Source organism: Nannobrachium achirus, assembly GCF_963921795.1.
Source record: "Nannobrachium achirus genome assembly, chromosome: 4".
Taxonomy (NCBI): Eukaryota; Metazoa; Chordata; class Actinopteri; order Myctophiformes; family Myctophidae; genus Nannobrachium; species Nannobrachium achirus.
In genome coordinates, this window is record NC_137813.1 from 33592047 (window position 1) to 33615232 (window position 23186).

The 23186-nt window shown below is 41.8% G+C and overlaps 1 protein-coding gene across 1 annotated transcript; it reads left to right on the plus strand.

The window, feature by feature from the left end:
• Nucleotides 1–749: 749 nt before the first annotated feature.
• Nucleotides 750–22235, plus strand: top3a (DNA topoisomerase III alpha). The gene is made up of 19 exons (XM_080722915.1): nucleotides 750–1229; nucleotides 2115–2174; nucleotides 2292–2365; nucleotides 2934–3009; nucleotides 3337–3445; nucleotides 4048–4191; nucleotides 5292–5462; nucleotides 5675–5775; nucleotides 6109–6183; nucleotides 6803–6885; nucleotides 7201–7411; nucleotides 9407–9592; nucleotides 10801–10930; nucleotides 12315–12428; nucleotides 13265–13430; nucleotides 14299–14445; nucleotides 15453–15578; nucleotides 20285–21114; nucleotides 21885–22235. The coding sequence occupies exons 1-19, from the start codon at nucleotides 1020–1022 to the stop codon at nucleotides 22061–22063; spliced, it is 3192 nt and encodes a 1063-aa protein (XP_080579041.1). The 5' UTR covers nucleotides 750–1019; the 3' UTR covers nucleotides 22064–22235.
• Nucleotides 22236–23186: the final 951 nt, after the last annotated feature.

Genomic DNA, 23186 nt, shown 5'->3' on the forward strand with positions numbered 1-23186 from the left:
TTAGAAACACACAGCACGTCCCATCAGAAGAGCAGTCAAACCCCCAGCGGTCAAATCGGGGCAGTGGAGGCTATAAGCATCCATCGGACAGTCAAAGTGACCACACACACAGGTCATGCAGGTAGGTAGCATCCAAAATGACACTGAACCAGAGGCATCTGTCAGTGACTTTCTATACACAAAGGCAATCAGCTTGCGACAATGGGCCAAACCACTTCCATAAATCACTTCCAGATATTCTAGCAGATCATGCAGGCTGATGAAGCGAGACGAAATGAGACCATATCTGCTGCGGTAGCATTCATTTAAGAATTCATTCACCACTCCCTCCCGTAGCGCGTTGTTCCTGGGTGAAATGCAACGCTCGACCGTGCCGGAGCAACCTCATCAACAGACACTGTAGTTAGAAACACTGCATGCATTTTACATCCTTTCATGAGACAGACGCCATGTTTACCCAGCTGGCTGCTCGGAGTCTTGTCACGTGATCATGCTACTACCAGGGTTCATGAAATAGATGTATTTATTTATATATCTATCTATTTATTTTCTTTTATAAAACATAATCAGTTTGATAAAAAAAAAATATTATTATACAATAATAATTAAATGCAACGCGTCTTTGTCTCGTGTTAATATTGTCTCATGTTTCTTTTTTTTGCACGCTTTTACGACAGTTTTACGACAGCACCACAATGATCAGGCGCGGAATTTGTAAACAACATGCTCGCTGTTATGTTCCTCAAAAACTTTTTTTATTTGCCGTGTTTACCATGTTGACCTCCATGTTTGCGTTCGTGTAATTTTTAACGAATACCCGATGTTAATCGGAAGAGTGATCTCGGTGTTTACACATTTTACACGTCGTTATATGGGGCTACTGCTAGTTAGCCATAGCATAACTTAGCTGTAGCTTTCCCCTTTCCAGTGAAAGTTACAAGTGACAGACAGTGACCTGACGTGGTGACACCCGGCTGTCTGCCGGAGTCGAGCCGCATGTGAGGACAGGGAAGGGAGGTATGCTCATACAGCACCTCGGCAGGGTTCTGTTCAGATCAGTATTCCAGAGGACAACAACAAGCAGGTGTTGTTACTGTAGTTGTGGGACAGTCCCAGAGCCAGCTGACATGATCCGCAGGACGCAGATAAAGAGGGTGCTGTGTGTGGCTGAGAAGAACGATGCTGCCAAGGGCATCTCTGAGATCATGTCCGGCGGGACGTCGAGGAGGGTAAGAATTGGGATTATATATGGGCACGATGTAGGTCAGTGTTTCTCAAAAGTTTACATTTCAAGGTCTCTCTCTCTCCCCCGTTCCATTTGGTTCCATTTGTACACTGTTAAAGTTGCAGCCTCAATTGTGACTGTGAGTGTCAATTTAGACCCCCATAAAGGAACCTAGAGAGTCCCTGGAATCCACTTTGAGAACCACTGATTTAGGTACTACGTACGAATGGTTTGCCATTCACTTTATCATTATATAGTGTCAATCAATGTGTCATTACTAGATAACAGTCTCTGGACGGTGTTTATATATAGTGTCAGAGTCACATACTGTAACATTAGAATTATAGTTGTTTTGTTCTTGTTTTTACTGTTTTAATGTGGTGTATTTTAGCTGTGCCTGTGCTGTATGTATTTACCTATTGTCTTATCTGTATTGACCCGAGCAAAATTATTTTCCCTTGTGGATAAGCCGTCTAATCTAATCTAATCTAATCTAATCTAATAGTTTCTAAATAAATACCACCACATGTTGGGTGGAAGCTTTGGCCTTTTATTATGTTGGTTGTAATTACTTTGTTACAGCTTATCTCCTACCAGTGCAATTACCCAAATAGACTTTGGTATATGTGGTTGTCCCTACCTTGAGGATTTGCCACAGTATAGAGGGTATGCATCATATGCCACTCATCTAGACTGAGTGGCAAAACATAAAGCAGCATGAAGCATTGGAGTTTGGAAGCGCTCTCTGGGAAACTCCTACTGACAACTCCTGAGTCTTGCTGACTCCTCCTGACTCCTACTGACTCTGTTTTTAGCCACTCCCACATCACTTCTAGGTACGATGTTGTCACGTGCATACCCTCTATTGACTGATGTGTTCCATTTCCAGAGAGAAGGAATGTCTAAGTATAATAAGATCTACGAATATGAATACAACCTGTTCGGTCAGGTAAGTTAAGATTCTAGTGGATTTGTTTGTGAATGTAAATGTAGATTTACATATAAGTAAATTATAGCTGTCTTTTAATTTTGAGTGTAATAATAATAATAATAATTTTCCTTACAGAATGTGACGGTGTCAATGACGTCAGTGTCTGGACATCTGCTGGGCTTGGAGTTCAAAACACAATTCAAGAAATGGTAACTAAGCAGCTATAGACAGTGTACAATATACAGTAGGTACACAATACATCATACACACACTGCTCTGACCTTCCATTTATAGGCCTCATGGTAGATGTATTATATTGTCGATGTTGGGTTCCACCAACCTTTTATGTCCAAAACTGTTACTTTTCAGGAGATGGAAAAATGAACCTGTCTTCCAATGGATACAATTTAGTTATTATATTATTTAGTCACAAGCTCTTCAAAAGTGGCTAAAAGAGCCGATCTACAAGTTTACAACGCACTGCCTTGTGATTTTACCACTTTAGCGCAACACTTCTGTACAACCAAGTAGAGCATTAATTTATGGAGGGAAAAAAAAACATACAAATGTGAAACACGGAAACAGAAGGTTTCTGCCTGACAGCTACGATATGCTGATCTTATCCATTATTATGTGTCAGTGAAGTCATAAAGACCAATAGAATTTAGTCCCAATTTTGCTTAGTGTGAACACATATCTCAGCCAGTACCAGGTGTAAAGTTCTTTGTGCTGTGCATTTGTGTATCTACTTACTCTGTATGTCTACCGTATCCTCAGGTATAGTTGCAATCCCGTGATGTTGTTTGATGCTGAGGTGGAAAAACATTGTCCTGAGAACATGATACCAATCAAGGTATGTTTATGTGCTCTATGCTTTCAGTAATCCTAGAACATAATTTAGTACGCGCTTATTCTTTCCAACATTGACATTGCCATGAGATTTCTACCCTTATATTGTTTCTTTAGGTTAGGTTACTCATAATTTATTAACTGTAATTGCTTATTAGATATTTCTCTTTAACAACAAGACCATAGTATTGATGAATTATATAATAATAATATTCATTGCCTTTACATGCTGCTAGCAGCAGGGGGCCATATCTGCCAAATCATATAACTTTCACTTATTTTATTTTTTTCCAATCATGCCCTGTTTCCTTGCACCCTTCTCCCTCTGTAGCGTTCCCTTGAGAAAGAGGTGAGGCAGTGCCAGGCTTTAGTCATTTGGACTGATTGTGACAGAGAGGGAGAGAACATTGGCTTTGAGATCATAGATGTCTGCAAAGCAGGTATGATATTACATGTGTGTTGGCAGAGGTGGTTGGGCATCTTGCAGAATTGCCTGACTCCCTTCTTACTGACATAAATTATTCAAACAAACATTATCTGTGTACAGTATATCAGTGGTTCTCAACCTTTTCAGGCCGTGACCCCCCAAAATAATCATATTTTAACTGGGGGGGGACCCCCCCCCACCCTGACGACACTAAGAGTTGAGGCATAACATGGTTCTATTGTGGAAATAGCAGATCTACATGCTCACAACACCCCGCTTTCCGAGGCGTTGTGAGCATGTAGATCTCTCTAATATTTGACAATTTGGCCAATGTTTAATTTGTCATTTTAGGGGTATTAAAAAGGTCCTTAAATTGCCACTTTAGAAATGTGCAGATACCCTCTATACACTTAAACTTTATGTTGGTTTGTTCACAGTTGAGTGAGAAAACAATGTTGCACATTAAATTAATCACCTGGGGACCCCCCTGGGGGTCCCGACCCACAGGTTGAGAACCACTGCAGTATATAACTGTACAATCAAAGCCAACTACACTTTTCAACGATGTACTATTTTGCTTATGATAATGATAATGACTGTGTGTGTATGTTTCAGTAAAGCCCAATATACAAGTGTTCCGGGCAAGATTCTCTGAGATTACTCCCAACTCCATCCGACGAGCCTGTGAGACGCTAATAGAGCCAGATGGTAACGTTAACGACGCTGTTGATGTTCGACAGGAGCTGGACCTCAGGATAGGTAATGTGATATTTATTTATCCGGCCAACAATTACGCTGACAGTTGTTTCTTAAGGACTGCCTAGTTTTACTGTTCCATAAGCACCTATGTGGGTTATATTGAATTTGAATCTGGGTATGTTCCCTTAATTATATTATACGATTATAAATAATCTGTAATATTCTTTTGCATAGATTCGTTGATACGACAATAAATGAAAAGGCAACAAAACACGCTTCTCAATTATATGAAAAAAAAAATAGATATTAATATCACCAAGAAAGTAAATGATAGACTTCAGACCTAAAACACAAGGTAGCACAGTCAATTCTGTCCAGTACATGAACAGAATAAAAGCTAGCTGATGCAATCTGAAGCTGGTTGCTTTAGATTACGTCAGCTAGGTCCACTGACCTATATTGTAGACAAAGATGTAGGCTAGCCCTAGAAATTACTTTGACCAATCCTGGTGCTTTTTAGTGTAGTACGCAGGGGTGTCGCACCAAATTCTGGGCCCTGGGTACTTTAACTATTGAAAAATAGCAGATATACAAGCTCGGTGCCGCGCTGCGAGCTTGTAGATCTGCTATTTTTGAAAAATAGTGAAAATGTGTGCAAGTCTTTGAATATTTCAAATCCTTCTAAGGTTTTTTGAAAAACCTATGTTTCTATGTCAGTGGTACTCAAACCTTTTCATGTGAAGGACCCCCAAAATGATATGTATTTCGCTTAAAAAAATACATATATTCAAAGATTTGCACACATTTTCATGACTTTTCAGAAATGGCAGATCTACAAGCTCGCAGTGCGGCACTCGGTGCCGCGCTGTGAGCTTGTATATCTGTTATTTTTCAATAGCTAAAGTATTAAATAATTAAGGCCCCTCCACATTGGGCCCTAGTAACTCAGTCCCACCTTTCCCCCCGTGTGACGCCCCTGTGTGTACTGCAAGTTTTGGTAGATCTCCAGTGGGACTCACTAACGCCTCCCTACTTAATATTATCTTAGTATTAACATATAGGTTAATATTAACATATTAACTTTGGAAAGCCAATCGTAATCTTGACATTTCAGATGGCAACGTTTTACTGATCTAACTGTGCACTGTCTTCTGCTTCAGGTGCGTCCTTCACTCGCTTCCAGACGCTTCGGCTCCAGAAGATCTTTCCAGAGTCTCTGGCCAATCAGCTGGTCTCGTACGGCAGCTGTCAGTTCCCCACTCTGGGCTTTGTGGTGGAACGGTTCAAAGCCATCCAGGCCTTCATACCTGAGACCTTCTACAAGATCAAAGGTAAAAACATCCATATACACAGTATCTACACACCTGCATACCTATTACATAATACACAAAAATATGAATTCCGGCTACAGACCTGTGTCGCATGTCTTTTTCCGCCCCCATGAATATGATATATTACTTTGATATTAAGTTTTTCTCAATTTCTCTCCATATACTTCTCTTCCATGATTCCATCTTTCTCTCTCTTTACCTCTCCTCATCAGTTCTCCATACAGTAGAGGAGGATACTGTCGATTTCAGTTGGAAAAGAAACCGTCTTTTCCATCACACAGCATGCCTGGTTCTCTACCAGATATGCATGGAGGTGCGTGTAGTGTATGTACTATATTCTTTGTTTGTACATCTGCTGTGTGTCTACATAGGAATCCAAAGATTTTCAAAACTTAAATAAATGAAACGTTGAACATTTCCCTTTTGGGTCTCGAGCTATAAGGTTTGGGAACTACTGCTTTATGTCATATAAGATAAGTTGTTTTTAAATTATATTCTGTCGAGCTCTCAGGTGTAACTGTGTAGTGTAATTACCCCCCTTTTCTGAGTGGGAAGCATTGTTTGTCTAAAAATGTCTAAAAGATATAATATGTATGTACAGTAATATACAGTACATAAAAGATTTACAGAAAAATCTTCTTCTCAGAATCCCATAGCAACAGTCACCTCAGTAACCAGTAAACCCAAAAGCAAGTGGAGGCCGGTGCCGCTGGACACTGTGGTAAGAATATATGGACACACATAATGATAAAAACAAATATACACTCTTCACATAACTTATTCTGTTTGAGCTAATGATAAGCTTAATTTATATAGCACTTTAATACCAGGACACATAGATACAGTACAGGACAAGATGGAAAAAAACACACAAGGGCAATAGTTGTGATGATAAATCATTTAAAAGCAGATAGTATATAATAAATTGTGCATTGTGGATCTCAGGATTCCCTTAAAAACACCTGGCTCTAATCTGGATCTCGGACTTCATGTGGCTAGCCTGTGATATCAGTCATCTATGATGACAGACGTCTATGATATATTGATGACTGACAACTGAAACCTGGCAAATTTTGGCAAGGTTTCAGCAAAATCACAACCTTATTGACTTGACATTAAAAATTAAGTAGTGAAGGTACTTCTATAGCCCACTGGCAGTGTGCATACAACGTTTGGCTCTGATCTGTCCAGCTGTGGTTTGCGAGATTAGCTCCAGACAGACACACACTGCTAGTCACGCTGAAAAAAGAGTAGGATGTTTGAAGTCAAAGTAGAGACTGGAACCCTGGTTTGTGATGTCCCTGCTGCCCTAACAGGCCTTTCCCCCATCTCTCTGAAAGGAACTGGAGAAACTGGCATCACGGAAGCTGAAATTAACTGCTAAAGAGACCATGAAAATAGCTGAAAAGCTGTACACACAAGGGTATGTATTTAAAAACAGTCCATATCCAACTATATCTAAATGATCAGTGTTTGAATCCGTTCGAAAATGTGTTATTATTTATTTCTAAAGTCATAACTCCTACGCCATGAGTCAAATTTATACAAAACTGGCTATCGACATCCTATCATCATATAACCTGTTAGTTATCTTTAATACAGGTGTCGAAACCCCCTCACAACGTCTAACCTTTTCTTGAAACCTTGAAAGTCTGCATTGTCAAAGATCCTTCTTCTAGGCCTTCTTTTTCTTCTTCTACTTCTTAAAAAAAACCTTTGTATATCCACCTCCCCTCAGGTTCATCAGCTACCCCCGCACAGAGACCAACATGTTCCCCAAAGACTTGGCCTTGACTCCCTTGGTGGAGCAGCAAACCCAGAGCCAAGCCTGGGGAACCTTTGCCCAACGGGTCCTGGACCAGCCTGGAGGACCCAACCCACGGCAGGGCAACAAGTCTGACCAGGCCCATCCCCCCATACACCCTACCAAATACACCAACGCACTGCAGGTAGAAAGATAGAAATATTACACACACACACACACACACACACACACACACACACACACACACACACACACACACACACACACACACACACACACACACACACATGTCACACACACACACACACACACACACACACACACACACACACACACACACACACACACACACTGCACTACACTTGTTAAAATGCCATATATGCTAACATTGTGCTTATGTGTGTGCACCGCAGGTGTATCTACTGTTACAATTAAAGGAGTAGTTCACCCCCAAATGGGGACCATCCGGAACAAATGGGGGTACATTTATTGTTTCCAAATTATTGTCTTAGGAATAATCAAAAAACTAAAAATGAATGTATATTATATATGGTGCCATGGCATTGGTCCGAAGGTTCATTAGTCCGAAGGTTCATTAGTCTGAAGGTTCATTAGTCTGAATTTGTTAAGAATACTATGCCTAACTCTAACCCTAACCCTAACCTCAGCAGTGTTGGGAAAGTTCACTTTAAAAACGAACTAGTTCAAGTTCAAGTTCAGAACTTCTAAAATGAACTAGTTCATTTCATAGTTCATAATTCTATATTTTGAACTAAAGTTCATGGTTCCCCAAAATGAACTAACTTAGTTCTTTTTTTTTTTTTTTTTTTTTTTACAAATCTCTTTATTCATTTTTTTGGCAGGAATAGTAGAAGGCATCATAATAGGTAATATCACAAATGTAAACTGCACTTATTTTACATATTCAACATCAAAAGTCAGTGTATAAAGATTCAATAAAATAAAGAGAACACACAAAACATGAAACAAAAACATACAGTCGCAAAATCCCATTCACACTTTCAACCAAGACAGGACAAAAGACAGAGGGAAACACGAGGAGGGGGGGGGGGGGGGGGGGGAGTCTCTGCTCAGGCTAATTGTTAAGTTCGTTTGTGATCGTGAGCGTGCCGATGTAATCCAGCACGGGCTGCCACGTTTTGTGGAAGGATTCCAAGGAACCTCTGAGGGAGAATCTAAGTCTTTCAAGTTTGATACAGTATAGAATTTCGTTCGTTCTTTTTTTACCCATAATTTTTTTTATACTTTTGGCTATTCAAAAAAAAAGAAGAAGAAAAAGAAGAAAATATATATAGGTCTATATATATATATATATATATATATATATATATATATAAATGTTTAGACGTTGCTGCATGCTATTATTTGTCAAAATTATTGACACAGCCCATATAGATCCACACACAGTAATAATTTCATCTAACTTAACATTGAGGTGCCCACAATATTTATGTGCCCACTGCCCAGTTCCCAGTCTTCCTGCACCCTTATTGTGAAGGGCTGAAGGCAGACGTTTCTAAACCTCGCGCACAGCATGTTTCCGCGTTGGTTAAAATAGCTGATCTACAAGCTCACGTTGTCTCGTGGATGTGACGCGTTGTGAGCTTGCTGATCAGCTATTTTCGCCGTACAACACACATACGACAAAGTATAGTCAGGTTTGCGAGACGTAACGAGGAGGAGATTCACAGTGCAGCTGCAGACAGCACCGCATATCAACGTTCACGAGGAGCTGCGTGCAGTGCGTGCTATTGGAGCATGTGAATGAAAAGAGAGAGGAGAGGACAGACGGGCGCGGACCGCCGCACGAACGCCGACGAACGCCGTTCACGGGCGTCAGAATGACCACGTTCGACAATATCGTTCATCAAGCGAAAACAATTACGTTCAGTTCACGTTCGCCCAAAATATGAACGTGTTCATGAACGATCGTTCTTTGAACGCGTTCGGGTACAACACTGAACCTCAGTAACCCTAACTAAATTCGGACTAATGAACCTTCGGACTTATGGGCAGTCCCCATTATATATATTATTGAACTCTTGAAGTCTCCATAGTGTGAGTAATCAATAGAAAAAAAGTCATTTTGGGGGTGAACTACTCCTTTAAAGTATTTAATTAAAAAAAAATATATTCTGTTTCTACCCTTTGTCTCCAGGGCAACGAGAGCCGTGTGTATGAGTTTATCGTCCGTCACTTCCTGGCTTGTGTATCCCAGGATGCTGTGGGGCAGGAGACCGTGGTGGAAATAGATATCGCGCAGGAGAGGTTCTCCGCCTCTGGACTTATGATAATCGCCAGAAACTACCTGGATGTTTATCCCTATGATAGGTGGAGCTCCAAGGTGTGTGCCTGTGATTTTTGGGACATATTATACAGTGAATACAGTTGAGACAAACCCTGCACTCTACAGCCAGTGCAACGTACTTTGTAACTCTACTTTTTAAAAGGTCCTGTATGAAAACCTTTTGACATAGTGCATGATGCAATTAGAACTGACAATCACGGTACACTAATAATTTAGACCGACATTCAGCGATTGATCTACAATGATGTATTGTATGTACAGTATATAGGATTCAAGTTGCTACAGACCGCAGGTCCGTCCAACAACAGTTTACTTCCGAGTTCCAAACAACACATCAAAACCTACTGCTATGCAGAGAATGAACCATAATGATTTCGGTGATCCCATGACCTCTCTCCTAGTTCCAACATTTCACTTTCACACAAGATCTCTCAAAATCTAATGGGTGGATTGCCATGGAACTGCCCACCCCACCACCACAAGCCCACTAATAGTATTTTTTAATTAAACTTTCTTTCTTTGCATAACCCCAGTAGTGCCAGCATGGGGCTCTGGAGATGGCAATATCACCCACTGTGGCGTTTAAGGGGTAGCACAGTGGCCCCTAGGGGCCAGTACCAGTAGCAGGGTTTTTAGACTTTAGTGTGTATGAATGAGAAGAAGCCTGTTGGTTTTGGCAGTTGGTGCTACTACCACAGGGGTTCTCAAACCTTTTTAGGCCGTGACCCCCAAAATAAACATATATGAACTGGGGAGTGGGGACCCCCACCCCGACAAGCACTTGGAATTGTAGGTATTACATTTAATGTGACCCGGTTCCACAGATAAATATTGTGAAAATAGCAGATCTACATGCTCACAAAGCGCGTTGTGAGCATGTAGATCTGCTATTTTCACAATGTTCGCCTCTTGCTTACTTAATATTTGACAGCTTGGTATTAAAACGGTCTTGAAAATCCTTAAATTGGCACATAAATGTGCAGATACCCTGTATACCCTTATGTTGGTTTGTTTACCGTTGAGTGAGAATCTTTTTTTACGCTAAGCTAATAATCTGGGGAACCCACAAAATAATTTGGGGACCGCACTTGGCGTCCCGACCCCAAGTTTGAGAACCACTGCTCTAACAGAATGATCATGATTTCCACATGATCCCCACGGCTCGACTGTACTGTGTAAAAATGATATATTAGTAATAAATACTAATAGGTTTGTGTGTATGATACTGTACATGCTGACACTAGGTGATCCCAGTGTATCAACAAGGTTCCCAGTTCCAGCCCTCGACTATAGAGATGGTGGACGGACAAACCAGTCCTCCTCAGCTGCTGACCGAGGCTGACCTCATATCACTGATGGAGAAACATGGCATAGGTACCATATACACACACGCACGTGCATACAGCTTGATATTCACACAGAAACACACATACTAGACATGGGGTCTTCAATGTTTTCAGGCCAAGGACCCCTTAGTTGAGAGAGAGATGAAGCAGGGACCCCCACATCTTTTTCATAGATTCCATATAGTTTCATTGTTTGACAGCAAAATCATCATTGTATTTTGGATTCATGTCAATTTTTCAGATACGTGTTTAACTACTTGAACCGTCAATACATAACTTGACATTTCACTCTGTAATTGGTCTGCTCTTTTTACCCTCTACACCAAATGACTTTGCCGAAAATAGCCGATCTACAAGCTCACAACGCCTCGCAGCGCGAGCTTGTAGATTTGCTATTTTTGGCTAAAGTTCTCAGAATATGGACGCTAGGATTCAAGTGGTAAAAAAGGAGAAAAAAGTTTCTATCACACAGTAGTAACTCTGAGGACTCGCTAGGGGTCCCGGACCCCCTGTTGTAGACCCTTGTACAAGTCAATAGACATGCACTCAGAAACACACAGACAACTACATACAGCACACACACACACACACACACACACACACACACACACACACACACACACACACACACACACACACACACACACACACACACACACACACACACACACACACAAACAAACACGCACGCGCATACACAGACAGACACACTACAGAAACATAGCGTCGCAATCTTTTGCTATATGCACAAATAGACACATATTCTCAGGCATATGCTTATACTGTACACTTAAAGACTGGCAGAGACTTCACTTGATTTCAGTGATGGAAAAACAGCATGGCACATGTGACATACATTTGCGTACATATTTGCCATCACACCATCGCCCTGGAACGGCTTCACATACAGTATATCGGATTAGTCTCACATACAGTATGTGGGATTGACTCTTAACAGTCATGGGTGCAGGCTATTGAAAACTAAATAGATCAGTGGTCTCGCCATTGGGCTGTACTCACACAGACAAATTTGATTAGTTGATTTTGTAAATCCAGGTCAACAGGGCATTTGCTGTTTCTACAGTATTAGCAGGGTGCAAATTGACAGACGCTGGGATGTTTTTAGAAATCCACCTGGGGGTGAAAATAAAATCACCAAAGGTGTGGATTTAAATCTTCCCTGGCAAATCTTAACATGTCTGTAGATGAATGAATGGACAGACGGATGGATAGATAGATCGATAGATAAATAGATAGCCTTTGACTTTAAATGGAGAGATAGTCTTTGACTTTAAATGGATGTTTTACCTGGTTATGATATTACCTGTCAATGTCAATACTTGTTTTCCCCCCCTCAGCTCCATGATGCATTCGATTACCCTCTCAAAAATGCTTTCTCACAATGCCTACAGGTACAGATGCAACCCATGCTGACCACATAGAAACTATAAAGAGCCGTATGTATGTGGGGCTGACGGCTGAGCAGAGGTTCATCCCCGGAGAACTGGGCATGGGTCTGGTGGAGGGTATGAACACACACACTCACACACACAAGCCCATCCTCACTGCATACAGTAGTACACCACGCAGATAGGGCCACACTCTGACGTTACTCTGCTTTGTCTCTTAGGAAACTATGACTCATTCAGCAAATATATTACCATTAGAGTGTTTGTGTGTGTGTGTGTGTGTGTGTGTGTGTGTGTGTGTGTGTGTGTGTGTGTGTGTGTGTGTGTGTGTGTGTGTGTGTGTGTGTGTGTGGGGGGGGTGGGGGGGGGGGGGGGGTTTAACCTCTTAAACCCCAGCATCTGTATTCTGGGGAAAACTTTTACAGAAGATAGCAGATTGTCAAGCTCACAACATGTCACGATGCGCTGTGAGCTTATAGATCAGCTATTTTCAGTGAAAATATTTAATGTAGAGCGAAAAACAGACAAGACACTAGTCTGGAGCCTTGAGGGACTCTCAACAACGTACTGTATGTGGTTTTCTACAAATGTCTTTTAAATATGAACAGTTTTCTGAAGAAATGTGTTGCTATGTCAGTGGTTTTTCAAATGTTTTCATGTCAAGGACCCCCAAAATTATATGTATTCGGCCACAGATCCACATCTCAAAATATTTAGTTCCAGGGACCCCCAGAAGCAAATATTTGAGTTATTTTTTATATACAGTATATACTGTATATTCAAAATATATATTTGTCACACACTTTCAAGATATTTCAAAAATAGCAGATCTACAAGCTCATAGCACGGCACAAAGTGACGCGCTACGTGCTTGTATATCTGCTATTTTTGAATAGCCAATCTAGAATGATTACTGGGTTAAGTAAATGAACAGTGAGTATTTTGCTGTGTAGGTTACAACTCCATGGGCTTTGAGATGTCCAAACCTGACCTGCGCGCAGAGCTGGAAGCAGACCTGAAGCTGGTGTCAGAAGGGAGGAAGGACAAACAGAGCGTGCTGCAGTACCACATCCAGAAATACAAAACCGTCTTCATTGAGTCTGTGAGGAAGGCCAAGAAGTGAGTCACTGAGTGGAACTAGAAAGATTGCACTCAGTAGAGCATACTCTGTACAACACCTGCCAACAATACTATGCATTTGTCAAGATATGCCTTTTACAGTTGAGATATTACTTATAATATAATTGTAACCTTGAAATTTCAAATTATGCCTGACTGACTGACTGACTGACTGAGACAGCACTTTACATTGTTGTACAGCTCAATTCATTGTATGGCTCTAACATTGAGAGCTTAAGTACATAATCCTGTCCTAAATGTCTTGGTTGTTTTTTAATTGTGACACAGTTAAGAACTAGACAAATGTGCCCCTCGGAGCACAGGTCTCCACCAGGCCAGGTAGTAGAAGTCAGTCTTAGCTAATCAGAATGAAATATGAGAATTTGGACAGGTCTGTGTACCGATTTGCGTGATGTTTAGACAAAATCTGTAGGAGTTCATAGGGAAGAAAATGAAAAATCGACCTCCTAGTGGCGCTATAAAAGGCCAATGTGAAGTTTCACGCAATCTGCTGCTGCATTCATGATTTAAGGCATTTTGCTCAAAACGAGTCACTCCTTCAAACTTTAGATGCCAATCTTAGCCATTCAGGATGGAATATGAAAAACCGGAGATAAAATGGAGATAATGTGTGATTTGCGTGTTTTGGACAAAATCTGTAATATCAAAAAATGTGTTTTGCTCAAATCTGCCTCCTTGTGACGCTTTAACAGGCCGATGTGAAGGATTTGGGGCAGAGGTTATGTTCTTGCCTCCAGGGAGTATGCGTGCACCGTTTCACACCGATAGGGCCAACGACAGTGCTGGAGATTAGCCTTTCGGCCTAGCGGAGACAATGAATGTACTGTTGTGACTGATGTTGTGTCAGGTTGGATGAAGCTCTGGCCCCGTACCTGGGTGCAGCTCAGGAGTTCACCGAGCCGGAGGAGCAGGACATGGAGATTCCCCTCCCGGTCAGGAAGTGTCCTCACTGTGGGCGGGACATGGTGCTGAAGACCAAGAGAGAAGGAAACAAGTGAGACAAAACTGAGTGCTTCTCTTTCCTGTACAGTTCAGTTAGATGTGGAAATGATCATATCTCTATGTCCATGTCAGACTATGCAAGTGAATTTTCTGATGATTGTGTTGTATGTGTAGGTGTGTGCTCTGTTCATGGGCAAATTGACATTTTATCATTTACAGTAGGGTTGGTCAGTTTGTAATACTATACTTTGAAGCACTGATGGTTACGGTATATACTGTTAGCAAAAAAGTGCTCATTCTGTGTAGTCCTAATAAATGTGCATCGGCAGCTACGAGTGTGCAGCTTTACTCTTTTTTCATACAGTATATACTGTATCACAATATATTCCTTGTCAATATCAGGACACCGCATTTTAAGATTTCTTGTGTGCAGAACTGCAATGGGAAAAAACACAAAACCTTAAATTCTCAAGTAACTTTCATCTCTGAAAAACACTTACAATAAGATCAAGCTGCAGAAAGTGAAAATTAAAAGGTACAGCAGGAAAAAATTCAATCCATACCATTGGGAAAACTTCTACAGTACCTTCTATACTGCTGTAGCTGTTTATACCATCATGAATTACAGTTTTGAGGAATTAAGCAAGTATCCAAATGTGTTTTCAGTTAAACGTGATGAGGGATTCTATGACTTTTGTGGCAAAATTGCCAACATTAACTTAATGAAGGCCCCTGTTTTTATAGCTACAATGAATGTCTAATTTGTCGATTTGTAAAAGGCGATTGTAAACACAAAATGTTTGCACGAATGTAAACTAAAGTATTTTCTATGAATCAGGAATAATTATATTGTGGAAAACTATCTTAAATTAAGTGTAATTCCAAGAATAAGGCCCCATATGCTTTGTGTTTTTAAACCCTGCAAGGGTAACCTAAAGCTGTATTAATGCTGTAACTGTTTTTTTTTGGGTATATGACTACAATTGGGGCGGTTGTATTTGGTCTCCCTGGTCCTGTGTTCTGGTTTGACAGAAATCTCTTCTCTCCTGTAACCTCCAGTAAGTTCCTGACCTGTACTGGCTACCCAGACTGCAAGACGTCTGTGTGGTTCCCTGAAAACATGGTGCTGGAGGTCAGCAGAGATGACAGCATCTGTCCCACCTGCCAGCCTCGCCCCGTACACATGTGAGTATAGACCAGGGGGAGAGTTCCGCCGATTTAAAATGAGCCCAATACGGAACTAAAACTTCCTATGATTGGCCGCTAGTTGCGCTGTTGCCCGGTTGCAAAAAGAATTGTTCTCCATTGGATCCCATTCATTTTCCCCTTTCGTGTTCTAACCTTAATTAACATTTTCATGAATACTTTATGGTTCCTATCGCTAGTTAAAAATTGCCTTTCAATCACGATGATATGCGTTTTGTGAAAATAAGGTCCCATTTATGTTAAAATTGATGATAAAGTTGCGGGGGGCGTGGCCAACTAAACTGATACCAGCCGGCTGTGTTCTTCTTCGTGTGCTGTATTTCGGGAGGCTCCGACCACATTCTCCCATGTATCCCTGCGGTTGCACGTGACCGTTGGCAGCCAATAGCCTCCACTTGGTTGCATTTCAATCTATGATGGCAACACCCATGCCAAGGACCCATATTGTGTCATTTGCGCTGCATAGAAACCAATGGCTTTGCTTTGTCCATATCTTTTATACAGTCTATGACTCTATGGTATAGACTAACCTCGCCCACCAGGCTTTCTGAGGGAAAGCCTGGTGATCGTTAACGGGCGGTTTGATCCGGTCTAGGTGGAAACCACAAGCCAAAGAAGCGGCGTCGCTTTGTTTTGGTTCCCTCCGTTTGTTTCCCCAATCCCTTTTAAAATGCTCGAGTAGCCTAGTGTAGTCTTGCCAGTCGCTACGAGTTGGAATAAAATATGCATATCCCAAACACATTTTTCAAAAGCAAAACTACGCCGCATCAAGGAGTTTATTAGGTAGGCCCTAAAAGTATGTCCTTGAGCGCAGGGGAATTATTTTGGGTTAAAACTGAATCCGGTTTGATAGTTCCGGCAAATTGTAGTCCTTTGAGTACTACAACATGAAGTAAAGTGGTTTCCTCTCCCGACCGGATCAAACCTCGAAAAGTGAAGCGATCCCAGACTAGTATAGACTGAACCACTGTCACTGTTCACTCAGCTCAAGTGCAGCTAATATTCAGGACGTTTATATTAGTCTTAGTCTATATTATATTAGGCACAATTTTCTGTGATCCAGTGTCTTAAAAAAAAGGTCTTTCCTTTTTTTCTTTCCACTTAAGTCATTATGTCAATTCCCCCTATGACAGTTCCCTGTCACTTCTGATCCAAACTATTTTTATTGGTCAGGGTGTTGACAACTACCTGTCTCCACTGAAATGATGTAAACCAGGGGTCTTCAACGTTTTCAGGCCAATGACCCCTTAGTTGAGAGAGAGATGAAGCAGGGACCCCCACAACCTGTACATAGATTCCATATAGTTTCATTGTTTGACAGCACAATCATCAATGTATTTTGGATTCATGTCAATTTGTCTTTTCAGATATTTAACCACTTGAACCGTTAATACTTAATAAACTTGACGTTTCACTATGTACTTAGTCTGCTCTTTTCCCCTTTACACCAAAGCTCTTTGCCGAAAATACAACGCTGCGAGGCGTTGTGAGCTTGTAGATCGGCTATTTTTGTCTAAAGTTCTCCGAATATGGACACTAGGGTTCAAGTGGTTAATATAAAAAAGGAGAAAAAAACGTTCTATCACACAAAGATTTGGAGGACCCCCTGTTGTAACTCTGAGGACCCCCTAGGGGTCCTGGACCCCCAGTTGAAGACCCCTGATGTAAACGGTGGTTCTCTTCACCTGTCGGTGGGGAGTGTCACCATGAGGGTGTAATGCGTGCAGTGGAACACTCTATCCTTCACAGTTCCGCTTCCTGCAGAGCAGGCGCCCTCATGGGGAGTAACTACTGTAGTGCAGCGACATAGATTGTCCTGCTAACAGGCTTTACAGCCACGAAAATTGTGTTTGTTGAAGCGCTCGTTCAAGCCAGAGGCACCGCAGTGTTTCCATTACAGGCAGGAACTTTACTCCTGCACCACCCGGATTATTTCAGTCGAACCCTTGTAGCCTAGAGGCATGTTTCTTGCCACCGTTTCCCAGGTGCCAAAAGTTTTTATATTTTGTAGAACCTTTCACAATCTCACTGATCGCTCTGTCCGTCCAAACTGTGCTCCTTCATGTGGGCACAAATTATGCCATATGTAAGCAATGGATCAAATTACAACACAATTCCTTAATCCTTGCCCCTAATGCCATCACCTTCAGTTACATTTAACCATCTACAGTATACTGTATGTCAAAATGACTGAGTTGTTCTATCTGTTTTATCCTGTCCATTCCATACACCAAGGAAAAGAGGGTTTTAGTCGCCTTTATTTTATAGATCAGTGGTTGCTATATGATTATAATATTCTAAACCAGGAAGAACTTACATACAAGAGACACAATCGCCATCTCAATAAGAATGTGATAAAGGGGCTTGCTGCTCCTTTTATTTTTATTTCCCCATGTAGTAACCTGCTCAAAGTCCTTTCATCATGAAGTACTGTTGTTGTCCAGATCATTTATTTTCATGGTGTCCCCTTTCAGTCTAGTATTAGCCACATGAACCTTCTGGGGCAAACATTCGGCGAAAATGGCAGGTCTACAAGCTCACAAACGTCGCATGAGCTTGTAGATGGGCTACATCTTGATTTGATTTAGAGGGCAAAAAGGATAGAGCCTTGGGGGACCGTTTCATTAAGTATTAAGTATATAGGTGTAAGTGGCTAACACATATGGATTCATTTAACGCAAAACACTCAATGGCTTTGCATTGCAAGAACTGGTCAGAATTCCTTCTTCGCGTGGGCGTTAACCCTTCTCTCATATGTCTTTCTTCAATCCAAAACGCAGGGTGATCGAGTTAAACTGCTTCACCAACAGCTGTTACTATAGCGACTAGTGGGTGCAGAACTCGAAGTAGTTTTTCTTAAAACTACTAATTTTAAAATACATATCTTTCCTTATATTCTTTGCACTCCGACACTGCATGTTATAGATCAGAAGTGTGGGTATTACATTTAATGTGACTCGGTTCCACAGATAAATATTGTGAAAATAGCAGATCTACATTATGTAGATCAGCTATTTTCACAACGTTCGCCTCTTGCTTACTTAATATTTGACAGTTTGGCCAGTTCAGTATTAAAACGGTCTTGAAAGTCCTTAAATTGTCTCTTTATAAATGTGCAGATACCCTGTATACACTTATACTCTGTGTTGGTTTGTTTACCGTTGAGTGAGAAAAATAATTACATTAAGCTAATCATCTGGGGACCCCACAAAATAATTTGGGGTCCTGACCCCAAGTTTGAGAACCACTGTTATAAATTATCCCAACACACAAACACATTCTCTCTTTCGCAGGAACGCTCCTACATCTTCACTGTCTGGTGGAAATCTTGTATGTATTCATTGGTTCAATATTTATGAAACCGACAGACATGCAATAGTTAACCACTTTCACTTTCATTCAGAAATAGCTCCTTTCGGAACCTCTCCCTCCGCTATACAGCTCCAAGATGAGGTTCCTGCTCATATCGAGCCCATATGAGTTTTTCCGGGGGATAGTTCACCACGTTTTTGACCATTCTTACCTTCACCAAACATCGTATCGAAAAGGTAAAGTCCTATACCCATCTCTCACATGTCTACTTTTTTAACGGCGGGGGTAATCCAAGCGATGTGTTGAATCAATACTTCTAAATCGATCGTTTTCTCAACCAGTTCCATGTATTTGTCAGCCTGTGGCCATTTCTCTCCCCGACCGCTTGGTGGCTGCAACACAGAATAATGGCGAGTCACGTGTACACACATTACTGCTTCCGTAACATTTCACTGGGAAAAACATGGAACTGGTTGACAAAACGAGTGATTTAAAAGTATTATTTCAACACATAGCTTGGATTACCCCCGCCGTTAAAAAGGTAGACATGTGAGAGACGGGTATAGGACCTTTACTTTTTGGATACGATGTTTGGTGAAGGTAAGAATGGTAAAAACGTGGCGAACTATCCCTGGAAAAACTCATAATATGGGTGTTATGAGCAGGAACCTCATCTCGGAGCTGTATAGCGGAGGGAGAGGTTCCGAAAGGAGCTAATTCAGAAATAGCTCAAATAAGCCACGGCACGTGAGCTTGTATATTTACTATTTTTGTTACATTTTGTGACACTGTAGTATTATTAATTTATGAAAGAAAACATAAAAAGTTGAAATATGGAGATACAAGATTTCTGCCCGACAACAACGATATATGAGTCCTATATTTTCTAATTTTCCATTTATCAACTCCCCTTTGCCTTTTATCTCAACCCCTGCCACCTCTTCCTTCTTTTTCCTGCCCTATCCCTCTCCACATCTACCTCCCCTTCCCTCAGTCTCTTTGTACATTTTCCTTTATCAGAAAGTACACAGCGTTTTCACCTTATTGGATATTTGGTTCATATGAAGTCTCAGATACTGCTGAGAGAATGGATCTGCCACAATGGAGCTTATCTTGCCAGGTGTCGATTAACACAACGTGTACACGGAGAGCAGATCTGCCAGCACTGCACATTCCACTCAGACGATGACTACAGTTACCTCATTAATGCACAGTTTTATGTTCCCCTCATATCAAACATTATACTATAGTATCTGTGATACATGTCTAAACAGTGCTGGAGTGCAGCTCAGTTAAACCTATTTTCAGTTCATTTATTTGTGTCTCAGTGCCGCCAATAAACTGCCTTGCCTCCTGTGCGTTCTTCTCCCCAGGTTAAAGTTGAAGTTCCGTCGGGGCACCCTGCCTCCCATGATGCCTCTGGAGTTTGTCGGCTGCATTGGTGGATGTGATGAGACCCTGAGGGAAGTGCTCGACCTGAAATACCTCCGAGCAGGAGCGGGAGGAGCTGGTAGGGGAGGAGGAGGAGGCACAAGGGAAGCGGGCAGAGGTGGAGGAACAGGCAGAGGTGGAAGATCAGGAAGAGGCGGGGGAGCAGGAAGGGGTGGGGGAACAGGAAGAGGTGGGGGAGGTGATCCTCGTCCACCAGCCCCCCGGCCCATCACAGCAGACCCACCCAGATCCATAGCACCCCCGCGACCATCTTGGACCCCCCAATCCATGGGTGGCAGCGGCAGCGGCAGCAACGGTGCTGCTGCGGACCCCGGCAACAATGTCGTTGTGTGTAACTGTGGTCAGGATGCTCTGCTCCTCACTGTGCGCAAAGACGGCCCCAACCAAGGACGTCAGTTCTACAAGTGCAACGGCGGAAGCTGTAACTTTTTCCTTTGGGCCGATCAATCCGACCAACAGGGGGCACAGCCGAGCAGAGCTCCTCACCCACCAACAGTACGGAACGCTCAGCCTCCCCGGCCTTCCCTGGGCTTTGGGAACAGCCCTGGAGGAGACAGAGGAGGTTGGGGTGGAGGAGGAGGTGGAGGTGGAGGTGGAGGAGAGACCATGTGCAACTGTAACGAGCCAGCGGTGATGAGGACGGTGCAGAAGGACGGGCCGAACAAAGGACGCACGTTCCACACCTGTGGGAAACCGAGGGAGAGCCAGTGCGGCTTCTTCCAGTGGGCTGACGAGAATGTGCCTCCGTCAGGTGAAGAATAGACACGCATGCGTGAAACACACGCAAACTGATCTGAGACATCCCAAAAATGTTACTTTACTTGACACATTGAGATACACATATACATGTATACCAGGCGCCTATACTGTATAAGATGTGTCACATTTAGAATGTGCAAGATCAAGTAAGTAGCCAAGTAAATAGCTTGCCAAGAAAAGAAGCATGTCCTAAAAATTAACTAAAATAGCAGGTAAACATCGTATATAGCACCTGTCTAAATTACAGAATTAATTAATATATTTAGCATCTGTAGTGTGGACAAGCAAACAGCATACATCTATCTAAATTACATACATAGCATGTGTGAACAACAAGCATCTAACTAGTGAACAAGTCATCATACACAATCTCACCTACACATTTACAGTATGTAGCAGTAGTGCTATAGAAGAAATGGCATGACTCAGATACGCATTCACTGGGACCTTGAGTCACTCACGGATGTGAAGATGACATGTTTCAGTGCTTTTCCTCCATTTCCAGTGTACCTATTAGATCTGTTACCCTTCTCTCTTTTTATCTTCCTTAAACTCTGTGGTTGTTAAAGTGGGGTCCAGGGACCCTCAGGGTTCCTTGAGGGGGTTCCAAATGGACCCTTACATGTCATTCTGAGAGTGTACATGGAGACTCTCATTTTACATTTTGTACACTCAGAGTTATTTGGGTCCTTTGAAATTAAAACGTTTGTGAACCACTGATCTAACTTCACTCTTGTGTTGCATGTGACCTCTCTTCCCCAGGCTCAGGTGGTTTTGGAGGCGGGTCTGGTGGAGTCGCTGGCGGGTCAGACCGAGGGAACAAGGTGTGGAAGAAAACGGGAGGTGCAACTGCCAACAACCCTCCTGCTGCCAAGAAACCACGTAACTGTGGCATCTGCCATGTGCCTGGACACACCCGTGTTACATGTCCACAGCGGTGACCTCTGATGGTGGCTGAAGACAGAGAGACTATGTTGGATTGTTTTGCAGCTTATGGCATTTAGGGACAGCCTGGCCATGGATGGGTTTTGCTGTTAAAATCCATGCAATCTCTTACTGTACCAAATGAAAGTGAGTGAGAAAGTATGTTATTTTATGTTGTGTGTAAATGAATAAATGACTAAGTGCGCTTTTACTTTTAAATAAATAATTAAATAATACCTGTTTAAATCAATTTAAATGTGAAATAGTTTGCCCCTTGTCTCTAACAGAAAAGTTAGAGACGATGGGGGGTCCGCTTAGAAAACCCAAGGAAGTTAAAGAACCAACGGAACCATTTGGATATGATCTGAACCACAGCTTTGATCATAAGACCATCAACAAGATGAACAAAGTAAATGTATTTGTTGGTAGCTGGTAAATACAGATTGCTGCTAATGTTGTATTGTTGGCTGGCAGCCACACAGCAGACACAACAGGGTTTAAACAGAAGTCTGACATGGCCTTTTTTCTAGTACAAGTACTAGAACCAGACATACAGAACAGAACATTCCGTACATGTCTGACACTAATAGTTCTTAGGTGTACCCAGATCTACATCTATGAAGTGTTTGTTCAAAATGGATGTCTGATTTTGGGTCCTGCTTATAAAGTCACAGGGCTTTGTTTTTGGGGTGCTGAAGAGTTAGAGAAAGGTCTTTATTTGTAGCCTTAAAATGTCAAGCTGAAATATTAATATAATTTATGTGCTTTCATTCTGAATTCATGTTTCAAAATGACACTACACTACTTGACTTTACTATAGAACTCTGACTCTGACTAAACTTTGAACTGCATTTCGTTCAAAGGATATGCAGCAAAGATGATGCTACCGGTCGGGACACATTGATTTACAGTAGACCACTCTTGCAACCTGTCAATGCCTGAAATTACTTGACAATGAAGAGATTTACTCAGCTGGCCTTGAATCAATTTAATCTATAATCTTGTATCCTGACAGCATAACAGAGCACTTTGAGAAAGTCTTCATTGATAAGCAGAAGCAGTGCTGGAATTGAAGGAAAAAGTGTAGATTGATTTTTGTCATCTTCAACTGTTGGAGGATGAAGGAATCAGTAGTAGCCG